At 38.2% G+C, this 13723-nt stretch overlaps 1 protein-coding gene across 1 annotated transcript in view; it reads right to left on the bottom strand.

Moving 5' to 3' along the window:
• Window positions 1-310: 310 nt before the first annotated feature.
• Window positions 311-13723, bottom strand: part of FREM1 (FRAS1 related extracellular matrix 1) — a 56490-nt gene continuing 43077 nt past the window's right edge. The window contains exons 29-36 of the mRNA XM_058823977.1: window positions 12847-12996; window positions 11372-11610; window positions 10629-10676; window positions 10197-10355; window positions 9880-10005; window positions 9099-9214; window positions 1866-1951; window positions 311-510 (exon numbers count right to left, since the gene is read on the bottom strand). Coding sequence (XP_058679960.1) covers window positions 311-510; window positions 1866-1951; window positions 9099-9214; window positions 9880-10005; window positions 10197-10355; window positions 10629-10676; window positions 11372-11610; window positions 12847-12996 — 1124 coding nt within the window. The remainder of the gene's footprint in view (window positions 511-1865; window positions 1952-9098; window positions 9215-9879; window positions 10006-10196; window positions 10356-10628; window positions 10677-11371; window positions 11611-12846; window positions 12997-13723) is intronic.

Genomic DNA, 13723 nt, shown 5'->3' with positions numbered 1-13723 from the left:
TTGACATGGTACTTTCTTTAAAGAAAAAGTACTTTTGCACAGAAGTGTGATGAAAGCCTTGAGACCCAGCTCTTTGGTATAAAAATAATCATAGGTAAGTGGCAGATCAAAGTCTTTGGGGAGATTTCAAAACCTTAACCTGGGCTTAGTTTTTGCATCTGATCTCTATACCTTCGTTAGTTGCCAGTGCATCTGCACGTCTGGCAGCATATAAAATAAGCCCTGCTGATGATTAGAATGGTTTTCTAACACAGCTAACATACTGAAATAGCATGAATGTCCATATTCTTTCAGAGGCATCCTCCATCCATTACAACTTTCTTGAACATATATAGCTGTTTGGTTTGACCTTCTTGCAGTCAGTTGCTTGCCATTTTCCTCGCTTCTGCACAAATACACAATTTCTTCCTCTCACTGAAAAGTGGTAGGAGCCTCTTCTCCAGTTTATGTAGGTTACAGGCTCTCCTCCATTCCACTCCCAGTGCCCAGGATTGACTTGGTCATTCAAACCTGTGTGAAATCAGTAAGACAAATCAGTGGTGTTTATTGTCACTGGAGCCAGATGCCAAGAGAATTATGCTGTTCTATAAGTTGTTCTTTATTAAAAAATGCATACAGTTGCATGCTGAGAGAAAACATCTGATAGAACACAAGCAAAACACAATTTATGATTTAATTAGTTCACTTGAATCACAGTTAGTGCTGTATGAATAAAAGAAAGTGCGCTTCTCTGCAATAGTGCGTCTCTAAAATGTTTTTTTCTCCTTTGATCTATTGCATGTCTACGACCTCGTAGGCTTCTCTTTCGATACTTGAAATAGCAAGGAGTCTGGGCAGCATCAGATGCCTTCAGATTTCTTCTGAATATAAAATTCTGCAGATCTTTATGGACATGATTTACACTGTTTAAATTAACACTTGTAAAACTAGTTTGTGTTAATTAGTACAAAAGAAAACATATCTTTTCCCCTAGCCTCTAAGACCAATAGGCATGGCATAATTTCAGACATGACTTGTCTTCTTGTGAGAGACCATAATTGGCATAACAATCTTGTACTCTTTATCTTTGTCAAATAAATTTATTTCTTTCAAGTTAGCAGAATTATGATACCATTAAACCTGATCCAAAACTAACTGTATTTTTCTAAGTTAATTTAGTATACCTAGTAGGTCCATCTCAGCAAATTACTAAGAGCTGATAATCACAGTCCAGAATCAGAGAGAAAGAACAACACTGAGGACAGTGTAGCAGAAACAAGGTTAGAAAAAAGCAGTACCACTAGTATATGAGCTAAGGCAGTCATTCACAGAAAGGATGTACTAAGACCCATCCAAATTCTTTCAATTTCTCATTAAATATTAAGTGCCTAATAAGAAGTAGCTAAATCTGAAATGATATGATGAAATGTTCTTTAGCTTATCATCTAATTAATTAATAAGATTTCTAACACAAGACAACACCATTAAATTAGGAGTAACACAAATAATTATCTAAGTTAAAACAAAATAAAAGAAAAAGCTAAATTAGGGATAAATAAAATAACAGTTGAAAGAAAGACAAGATAAACAAAATTGTAGGAGCTGGAACTATTTTCTTCAGCTTGTGTCAAAATAGGAAAGGTTTCAAGGCAAAAACAGTCCAGCAACAGACATCATTAAACACATCTTTTTGATAAAGACTTATAAAAGTAGCCAGGTAAATTATGGCTTTTTGGTTTATGCCTTGCACTGAAATAATAAAGCAGCAGAAATATGAGAACAATACAGTGTTTGAAATCTGGGCTTGAACTGCTACAGCAGTTTCTGCTTTTCAACATGCACAGTAACTGCAATCTGCAGAGAGAACTTGCAGCCAATATACTTGCCTATCCAAAAGGGCGTCTTCCCACTGAAGTCCCACAGCCACTGCATGTGTTGTTCATTAGCTACACTTGTTAGACTCCCCAGGTACCTAAGCTCAACGAGAGAGGGCAGAGTAATTAGCATTCCACAGAGTGACAGACAGCTCCCATCAACTTATCAACAATGGGTGTTGATTCTACTATAAAGCATATAAATAATGAGTCACAGAAAAACCACAACTTACTGGCATGAAGGAATAATTACATGAAGATGAAGTCTTAAAATTGTGGATTACCTGGGGAGGAACCAAAGTCCTAATCTGGTTTCTCTAACAGAAAAATTAAATCAGTTTGGCAACTGAAGGAAATGTATACAGGAAATATGTGCCTCATACTCACAAACTGTGTTTTAAACTATTGGCACAATTATTGATACCTTATTTTCCATAAAATAATAAACATCCTACACTGAAATCCAAGCCACTGAAAGATACAACTTCATCTATCTGGTAGTAGAGCAGGAGATATCTTTTTAAAATCATATTTTGACAATACTGAAGCCTTGAATAATACATTTAAGTGGTAATTTGGTTCTGAGAAGTAATGATAGAATCAGAAAATCATAGAATGTCCTGAGTAGGAAAAGACTGAAAAGACCATCAAAGTCTAGCTATTGGCCCTGCACATGACAGCCCCAAGAACCACAAAATGAGCCTGAGAGCATTGCCCTAACACTTCTTGAACTCTGTCAGGTTGGTGCTGTGACCACCTCCCCGGGGAGGCTGTTCCTATGCCCAACCACCCTCTGAGTGAAGAACCTTCTCACTATATCTAATCTAAATCTCCCCTGTCAAAGTTACACACACATCCTCTAAAATCAACATTCGGGTTGTTGCATCTTTCCCCCCCCCTCCATTTCCTTCCTCTGCCTCTATCCCAACCCTTTATTTTTTGCATTTTCGTCCTTTTCAAACAGAACATCCTCAACAAGCTGAGATGTTCTGTTTCTCCATCCTCCTGTGAACCTGCACTCAGTAAATGCAGGTATCCCATGGGTTCCCCCAGTTGTTCATCACAAGAAATTTGGTATCTGGAAAGCAACACATTCTTCAGAGGATTATCTGCAGTGGCTATGCATTTAGTTCAAATCGGAGATAAGTTTTGGTTTGTATTAAGCAGACTAATTTCTGAATTAAGTCAACACATAAGCTCTGTTCTGCATTTGTGCTTATAGTTTGCCAGCTCCAAAGGAGGATTTGCAAAGTTTAGCCACTGAGTGGCCTTGCCACTGAGAAGTCTTCCGACCAGTACCAAACATACAAGCACCAGCAGGCTGTTCTTAAGCCATTTAGAGATCGGGCTAAATCTTTAGGCATTAAGAGACAAATGTCATTCTTCACATTTGCTGGGAACTGTCAGCCATCAGTGGCTCCACTTTCCTATTTATCCATCTTTGTGTCTGCATTGGTATATCACCTTTTTACATGTCACACCTGGTGGTGCCATCCCTCTGATGCTGAACATCTGGTGCTGACATTTATTTTGTCCCATATTTTCTGTTTCTGACTGCTGCTCAGTCTAAAAGCGATGCCAACCCCTTCAGCCTCCCAGAATATCCTGGATGACAGTTGATAGGGCCAGAGCAAACAACACTGTTCATAAAAACATTTTAACAGAGGAAAAAAACCACTTTTCTAACATTAGAATAAGTAAATGGTATTGTAAGGATATTTTACTAATTTCATTTCTTTTGCCAGATAACAGAGACAGAAGATCACTATTGCTTCAGATGAAGTGATAACTCTCTTCTTTAGGAGCTGGGGCAGCAACCAGGCCTGAAGAATGGCATGGCAGACTTGAGCTCACTATGGAGACCATGAGCAGATGTTAGAGTAAAAGCCCACCATTAAGCATGCCACCTAGTTAAAGATCCATGCCTGGAGCTCCATTCCCATTATTGCCCTGTATGTCTTCTAAGAGTACTGATCCCATGGATTTCATATGATGCCACACAAAGGGAGCAGGAAAAATTTACATGAGAATAATTCAAAGTAGTAGTCCACAATATTCTGCACAGTCCATACTGCACAAAATCTGGACCATTCCTTAATCTGGGCCCACAGGGCCAGAATATGAAATAAATTAATTGTTTTTTTCTGAGGGGGGATGCTCCTGCTGCAAAGTCATCCTCCATTATCCCTGCAGGCCAACCAAAGCAGGAGGGGATGGAGCTGCCCTCTGCTCCGTGCTGCACAGTGGATCTGCCAAGGCCAGCAGGTCAGCTGGGTGTTAGCCCTTGCCTGTGCCATCACAGCTGCCCTGGGGCAAGCACTGTGCAGTAACAACAGGCCCATCAGGGGCACACCAGAGAACAGCATGTAAAGGTTCACACTGACACCTGTGTACACTCTCCTCAACTAAAGGTGTGGCAGAACAGCCTCAAAACTGTCTGGTAGCAGTCAGGATTGTACACCCACTGTGGTAGAGGCCCCCAAAACTGCACCCAGTGAAGGTATCAGCTGAGCTTAGCTCTGCCTCTCATCAGGGTAAGATGTGCCTGTTCCACCCTTGGGACAGACTTCCACCCTTCTGGGCCAGTCTGCCAGGCATAGAATCTCTGGTGAGCTAGGAGCAAAGCTGTTACTCTGACAAACACTGTCGGGAATTTTCATACTCCATCTTCTCCTACAGACAGAGTCCAGGAAAGCAAACATAGCTAATTCAGGTTGTCCTCTCAGGCTAACTGCTTCAGCAGCAGGATTCCATTCTGACTGCCAGGGGCTGTGGTTGCACTGACCAAATGGACCTGAGAAGAGGTTTGCACAGCAGTTTGTGGTATCATTACTAGGTGAACAAGAACAAAAATAGAGCATTTTATCTGGGTTCTGCTTAAGGACACTCAAAACCCAGGAACTAAGTAATTTACTTTAGGTGAGCATAAAGCATTATGCACCAAAAAGCATCAATATGTGTCAGTAACTGCTCTATTATTTATGACATAGAGGCGTAGTCTGAGCAATAACAGTTTCAGACTTCAATCCACGTACCAGGGAGAGACTTCATCACTGTGAAAGGAAAGCACTACAATAATTACAATTTAACCTAATATTTTCTCTGTAGGAGTGTTTTCTAAGTACAGCTTCACAAACACACAAAATTACTGAAGAGAGAGCAACTGTTCTAATTGTTATACCTGTTTAGGGGGGTTGTGTATTTTAGGGAAATGCAAACCATCCTGAAAGAACATAGCACTTCCATAATGTTACTCACTGAACCTTGAGGCATAGGATCAGACACTGGAAATTACAAGATAATGTTATTTATGGAGTGTGCATCTAACACTTCCTCATGTAAATTAGTCAAGATAAAGAGTTATTATGCCTTATTAGGGAAAGAACCCAAACAAAACAAAAAACAAACACCAACCAAAAGAAGCCACAACAAACCCACACACACATCACTTTTTTCTGTGCTAAACCATCTATTTAAAATTGTTCCTGCATGCTTTATAATTTTTGTTATTGAGTTAAGAGCATCCTTTATCTTAGAGCAGTTGCACAAATTAAGGAAACATTCTAGGTAGCTATTGACCTTGAAATATTATATGGAAATACTTAGCACAAAGACTTTACTGATTTTCTATTGAATTGCCTGATGCATTTAAGAGTCTTGTACCATTTTGGCAAATTTAACAATGGCAAAAGCACACTTAACTAAGTATGAAGGTCTCCATGGGACACAACATTTTATTTGAATTGCTGCAGTAAATCTGAGTCCTATATTGATATTGAAGGGTGTGGGGGGTGACTGAAAGACTGTGCTTATCTCAGTCTTTTGTTTGGTCACCTAGGGAGTTATCCTGATGCCTTGAAATAGGTGTCTCGTGTTGCTTACAACACCTCCTATCATTCAGAACATTCAGATGAGAGTGGCAGACATGATGCAGAGCTTGCAGAAGCCCTGCACTTCCAGACTGGCAGTTGAAAGCCAGACAGCATACACAAGGCCTTTAAAATTACTCTAGGTACCTGGATTCCTCTGCTGGAGTCACACACATATGAGTTAACCATTTAGAAAACCAGTACTAGAAGAGGACTGATGTTCCTAGGGAACACTGAGCCATCATGAAGTAACTAATGTATTACTTTAGATGTGGTTCTGCCTGTAATTCCGAAGGACTGGGGCCACATGTAGCTATTCAAACAAAATAACATGTCCTGCCTTACACAGCTAGCAGTACAGGATCTGAAACCTAATATTTGAGCTTTAATTAAATGTTCAACTTCAAAAAAGATGAAGGTATAATATGACTAACAAGGCAAAAGACACAACTGTGGGTTCTATCTATGCAGTTCTCCTATCCCTTCAGTGGCAGCAGTGAAACCATCTCACACACAAGTGAGTCCTGCTGTACTGACCCTTGGGGAGGACATGTTCCTATTGGATAAACAAGAGCTGTGGCATAAATCATCGAAATTGCTTCTAAATCAGACTGCTGTGGCATCACTCAGCCATAATATCCCCCAGATGCTTCTCTTCAGGTTGCCAAGAGTCTCTTCATGCATACAAACAAAGCTAGAGAAATGAGTTCTTAAACCACCTTGCTCTCCATTGAATTGGAGAAGGGTTAGAAATAGTGCAAGATTTTCACAGAAATTAACTGAGATTTCCCTGTCCCCCCCTCCCATTTAACACTGATTTATAGAAACTTGCATCAAGACAAGCACTTATTTTTGTCTGCTTCTACCCTTGAACATGAAAACTAAAGAAAAGGGTTGTATACCACCTGCAACAAATGCATACAATGTACATCAATATAAACTCAAACAGGCCTGCATTAGCCCATGTATATGTACTTATGTCTAGACAACAACTGCTTTCACAACAAATACGTTACTGTGATGGAATAGAATCATAAACTATCATGTTGAAAGGAACTCTAAGGATCATCTGGCAAAAGGACAGTCCAGACAAGATGGGCCAGCACTCAGTCTAGCTAAACCTTGAAAGTGTCTGATGTTGGGGAATCTGCTATCTCCCTGGGGAGAATCTTCTAACGGCTGATCTCACAGTAAAAAAAAAAAAATCCCTTGTGTGTACTTGGAATCTTCCCAGGAATAACTTGTTCTCCTAGCTGTTGATCTTTTCTATATGACTCCTTGTAAAAAGGGAGTCACTATCCTCTTCTTAGCTACCCTCTAAATATTGAAATACAGTGAAAAGGGCTCATCCATGTCTTCTTTCTTCACATGGCAGGCTCTACTGTGCTTTGATCAACTTTGTGGCCCTTGTCCAGACACTTTTTAGCCTACTTCTGTATACTTTTTGTATAGCCTATTCCCAAGTCCATCATTTCACAATTGCAAGATTGTCTCAAAAAGGGTAGGGCAGGAGACTGTTAGTGAATCAACTTCAAAAATGCTTGGGCTCTTTTTCCTGCATAATAGAAAAATTCTAGCAAGACAAATGAATAGGGCTTAAAATTATGCCATTTTTTATAGTAGTCAAAAAATTATTCTTTTTTTCATGAAAGTTGGCTGATTTACTAAAAGTCAATTCTAATATTTTCATTTGATATCTAGTTTGTTGATCTATTGAAAATTGAGGGCTGACCTCCATGGTAGTTTTATTTCCCTGTTGGAAACATTTAAATGTCAATAGAATGCATATTAATAACAGAAACACCACAATTAGTGGTGGTGATGATTGCTGGAGAAGCTGGGGAAAAGCACAAAATAAAATTTAATAAGTTATGTTCTTTTACCACATTTTAGCATGTTCCTGGAGCGGTACTCTTGTAAATTAGTTCCAGATGGAGGCAAGGAGTACTCCATTTACTAGGATAAATCTTCCTTAGTCTATGCTAATATGACATTAATTGAATTAGCACTGCCGTAGGATTCATTTCCTTGTGGATTCAGTGATATGCCTTGATTTTCTGTGTAGCTTTTTTAACACTGTACTTTAGTTACTGTTGTTTACATTTATTTACTTTTATTCAGTTTAGTATCTACATTGCACTATCAAGAAGCTCCCACCTACAAAAAATATGGGTCACAAAGACTACACTCTTTTAGATGATAGGATACACCTCCCAGAAGAGTGACATATGGTTCCAAGAGATCAATTCACTATTGAAGCCTTCAGGAAAAAAAAAAATCACAATTTATAGCGTTGTTTGTTAAAAAGTAGCATAATAAAAGCAGATAATAACAAAAAATTTCAGGAGCTGAAATAGTAAGTAAACCAAGTGTTAACACAATATTTAGGGTTGGCTCACAAGAGGACATGACTTTTACACTTTAGTAAAGAATATCTTCCATCAGCTGGGAGGTAGTAGTATCAAGACTTTTCTTTTGACTGTTACCAAGACAACATAATCTGGCATAACTAAGTGGAATGAATCAATGCTTGTTATGCATGCTTGGCCATGATTCACTGTTCAGTATGTCCTTCCATTACTTTAGGAACATAAGCTGTTTCTATCATTTCTCACTCTTCCCTGTTTCAATTTTCCTTTGGAGTAATGGAGAGGTCTGTTTAAGCCCTTCCTATTTTTCAGATTGGTTTTCAACCTGGTGCTCACAATTCAGGACAAGGTACAGAGCATGCCTATCCTTGGACAAGCTTCATGATATCATGGCTAACATTTTTTTCTAGTGCTAACCTAATACCCCTAAAGCCAAAATCTCGAACATGTATCCAGAAAACAAAACTGACAGGTTTTTTGTCTCCTACTTTGAGACAGCTATTATTATTATTACTATTGTTATCGTTACTGTTGTTGTTGTTATATCCCTAAAAAGTCAGAAATACACTGTTAAATTGAATGTAAAAGTTTTCAAATAGTTACAGAATCTTCAAATCTGCATCTTCAGAAGAATACAGCGAGGCACACAGGAGCTGGCAATATTTTACCATTGCTATATAAAGAGGAGGTAGTGCCAAGGAAGTGGTGGGTAAGAGAGGATTAAATTCTGAGTCTCTACTGACTCCCACTTTCACTTCTCCTGAACTAACTCTCCCATTAGAAAAATATCCTCACTGCAGATGGACAGCTTTGGGAAACAATCACCTGAAGCATTATGAGACTAATATTTCTATCGTCCACTGTGTTTGAATCCCAGGATTTGTGCAATTTTGGGGGGAGCTGTGTAGAGCAGCCAAAGCTTGGCTTATCCAAATAAATTTGGTCTCAAGAGCAGCATTTGTCTCAGGGCACCAGCGCTGTACAGCAAATGCATGATGGTCTCTTACTGATCTCTGCAAGCCTGAGCAGCGATGTTCCAGGTGACCTTGTGATTCACTACCAGGAAGTAGCAGCTGCCCTCATGATAAGTCCATCCAGAGGGACATTTCTTCATAGTTACCTCCTAAAATAAAAGAGGAAGAGGTAAAGCAGACTTCTGTCTATGCACAGATAGTCTGTGCACTAGTGTCCAGAATTAAACCAAGCATGAACTTTGGTGTCTATAAATAAAAATAGAGCATTGCTTAAAAGATTAAACAAATAATGCCTGACAGAGGATCCTACAGTTTATAATTAGTAATTTTGATGGTGACAGTAGGATTCACTTCCAAAAATCTTCTAAAGACTTTCTATTAGTTTGGACACCATTTTCTGTCTCCTGTGCTCTGTACAGGAAAGCAGTGCAACAAAATTTAGCATGACATCTTAAGTGGTGGGGGGAAAGTATGTTTACATAATACCTAAGTAAGCTTATTTTACTAAATTCCACCTATTCTCCCACCGACTTCATTCACTGACTGTGTTATGTCCCCATTGTCCCAAGCACCACAACACTAGTGCTCATGTGGTTTGTCCAGGAGCACCTGTGGATGACAGAAAGAAAAGGCAACCACAGCAGTCAAGTCCTCATCGTATTCCTGGGAAACTTTTGTTTCCGCTGAAAGCAAACCTGAATCTGGTTAACATTTATGCCCTGTTCAAGTAAATAACGGGTCCTCTGCTATAGGGTATCACCAATCGTAGACTCCATGCTCTGATGTAGATACCTACACATGGCTACTTTTTTACCTTGCCTTGGGAATTCCAGAATTTCCATGATATCCCATCACACTGAAATAATTTCTGTGTTCTTTCTTCATAATGCAAGAGACCCTTTAAATCTGGTGTACAAGGCTTTTGAAAAGTGTTAAAGTCCTGGAAAGAGAAAATGTCATTTGAGTATTTGAAGGAAAATAATTACACAAAGCAAGTGAAATGAAACAGATTAATTAGGTCTTATATTAAAATTGTATGCCATGAAAACTCTTCTAGGTGTTAAATCATTTTGGAAAACAACACGACTGAAAACAGATGGTGAAAATGCCCATGGAAAAAAGATTTCATACCTTATGTCTTGATCTTGGTTCAGCTGCAAGTTCTGCCTTATTAGCCAGTGGGATTTCTGTCTTCCTAGAGGAGATTACATTTATCTGTGGTTGTGCTTTCTTGTTGGTTTCAGCTGAGGAGGTGTCATCCTCTATTTTGAGTGATACAATCCCATGATACTTCATTTTACAGTATCACACAAGAACAGGAGAGAAAAAGGGTTAGTACATACAAGCAGCTCTTTAATTTAGTTTATTTAAACTAAATTTAAAATAATAAAAAATAATTATTATAAAAATTATCACAAATAAAGGGAAATTACACCAAAGAAAAAGAAAGATAGAAAAATAAAGTATTAGACATAACAAATTATTAGGAGTGATAAAGCCTAGAAAGAGCAGAATCAGAAAGAAATCATGGAAATATCCAACCAACACCCATAATACTCTTACTTTGAAAATCACATCTGTTTCATTTCTAAATACAGATGAAGGAGGAACCTGAAAAACGTAGAACAGCAGCATGAGATGGGATTATAGAAACAAGAAGACTTTATGCAACATTTATTACTAGGTTATACGTCATGCAGAGCATGTCTTGGTTTAGTTCTTTCTCTTTTAATATAGAAGCATATCATTTCTGAAAGGAGCCATTAAAAAGCACAAATTACAAGTGTAATGCTCAGTGTTCATAAAAATAGATTCCAGTAATCTTTAAGGTCACAATAGCAGAAAGTTACTGAATACCTAACTAAATTAATATAGCTTAAGAAGGAGAATCAGTGGAAAGGGTTTAAATTAATATTCCATGTTTAAACTAACAGTATTTTCAGCTTTATAACTTCAGTACCAGATGCACAGCTTTGCCTGGTTCCACCAACTTCTAACTTACCCATAATTTTTATAAGATTGGGATTTTCATAATTGCTTAAGTTGCTTCATGCCTGTTTCCTCCCCCAAGTCTTGATTTTATTCCTCTCTTGCATACATGGATCCTCAAAATGTTTGGTTTGTTTTTTGGCTTTTTCCTTACAGTTTTTTTTAAATAGCCCCAGGTCCGACTCATAGCAAACTCATGTAGTTTATAGTTATTGTGTGATCAGATAGAATTGCTACAAAAATGACAGTTAAATGAAGATGTCACATCACAATAAATTCACAAATCAGTTCATCACTAAACTACAGAAGTGTCTTACTATTCTGCCATTTCCAGTTACTCTCAGCCTGGTCCTTGACCGATTCGACAAGCTGTGCTCCTGCCACAGATCCCCTCCATGCCCTCTCATCCCTCTGGAAGAAAGCAGTGGGATCCTTTCCAAGGAAACATTGCCAGGCCTGGAAGGTGATGAGGAGCCTGAGGAAACTGGAAACAGCGTGCCTCTCCCCAAGAAGTCATGCTTGCTTTGGCCAGAAGAATGGGAATAGCTGCATTGACCTGAAAGCATAGAAAATGGCAGATGGTCAGCTTTAACTGCATGAGCAAATAACTGGTCATGTTCACATGGGCACATAAACAGCTTTTCCTTGAAAGTTGGATGATTCTTTCACTTGAAGTAGTTGATTTGCTCTTTGTTCAGTCACCCTCATTTTTGGGGTTATCTATGACTATAACCGCAACTACTCCTCATTTTTGGGGTTATCTATGACTATAACCGCAACTACTATCTCTATAAGATTTTATATGTGATGCATCTGTCTACCCACAGGTCAGAATTCAACCAAGCATCTGCTGAAAACACCTGCTTTCATTCTTATACTGCGCTTTGAAGTGCTGGGGTTTTTGGTCATGAATATACAGGTATCTTTAAATACCATTGATGATATTTCATCATCTCCAGAGAAGCTTCTTCTTGGAAATCCAGGATACTGTTGTTTCAAAGAAGTCGCTGCATTGATTAAGTCCTGATTTACACTAGGAATAGTTAGAAGACAAATCTGAAATTTTAAAGGGGCTTCTTGTAACATGAATCCTAATTCATTGCAATATGGATATTTTGCATTGCATTGGATATTTTAAATATTGTTTCACTAAACACCAGAAGAAGAGACACTCTTCAGCAGTCAGAGGCTGCAACTGCTTTTCTAATTATTTCTATTTTTCTACCATTTTCCTGTGATTCTCTTTCTACAATTGCCTCCTTTTTGGTCTGATTTCAGGCACTCCACATTTGATTGCTGAAAAACATAATGATCATGCAGTCTTCAAAGACTAAACTATTTGCTGTGAAGTTATGGACTGTGCTTTTTAAGTATTGGAAAATATATTGTTAAGAGATAGATTAATTTGCTACATTTCTTTTTGAGAGAAAAGTAAATCTCTTTTAGAGGGTGTGTAACCACTAAATAATAACTGGGGGGAAAAAAACCTAATGAATCTAAACCCAATTTTCCCCACTTTAGAAAATGCAAACTGAACTCATGTTGTTATGAAAAGTGGTTTCTTTCCTGGCATTTTTCTCATTTTGTACTCGTTGCTTTTCTCATCCTGTGAGGATGCATATGATTTTGTGAGAGAATAAAGGGCCTGCAAGTGTCAAGCCTGTTTTCTCTAAAAATAAATTAGGCAGTTTGGTCTAATGGTGAATGTTAGGAACAACTCATGGTTGAAAATAGGTAGCTATTCAGCCAAGATTGTCCCACCTTTTTAGTCACAAAGATCAAAAGAGAATACCTCCTTTTGAGTCCAAAATTTTCACTACAGCTTTTGTCCGTGTGCCAAGAACAGCATTCACAGGGGAGTTCAGAACTACTTCAAAGACTTCATCATCTTCCTCTAATCCGTCATAGGTAATTGCTATATTCCACATCTTGGTTGATACTCCTAACAGAAATAAACATTTTAATTACTCTTTAAGTGCTATTTCAATCAATCAGGGTGTCAAAGAAATAGATTAATTAACATGTCTGCAGCTAGAGTGGAGTAGATTGAGTATGCTATTGTGCTCCTACTGACTGACTGGACTCCTGCTGTTCTTCCAAATAACATTAGGTTTGAATTCGTTCCTGGGCAATGATGATTCAGTTCAAGTGCATACACTGTAACAAAATGCTGCTGTAGATGTGCAAAATTGCACTGTAATACATTGATTTAGGACTTCCACTGATTTTCAAGAGAAAATGTATCATAGAGTTTGTATCTGAAAAGTTTAACTTTAAAGATGGAGCACTTATTTAAAATATCTGCAAATGGATCAAAAACCATGTTAGATTGAAGTGCAACCATTTAGGCAAATCTTACCATTGTTTTTTCTTGTTTCCTTGTCTTTACTGGGTAACTTCAGTATTGTATGTGAATGAAATAGGGCCTTGGACATCTTGAATACCCTAAGTTGTTCTCAGTTTTGTCTAAATTTGACCTGTGTCCGGGACTTTACCTATAATGACTGAAGTCCTTAAAGCATCCCACAGATCAGCTCAGGGTGAGTCCTATCCAGCCTAGTTGTTGGGAGATCAGGAGACATCACATCAGCACTTTTGATATTTTAAAAAAAGTAAAAGACTGTGGGCAATCTCATGCCAAATAATTAGGATACCAATTCACTAAAGAA

Source organism: Ammospiza caudacuta, chromosome Z (genome assembly GCF_027887145.1).
Source record: "Ammospiza caudacuta isolate bAmmCau1 chromosome Z, bAmmCau1.pri, whole genome shotgun sequence".
Taxonomy (NCBI): domain Eukaryota; kingdom Metazoa; phylum Chordata; class Aves; order Passeriformes; family Passerellidae; genus Ammospiza; species Ammospiza caudacuta.
Note: the sequence above shows the minus strand (reverse complement) of the source record. Positions and strands in the feature narration are given on the sequence as shown.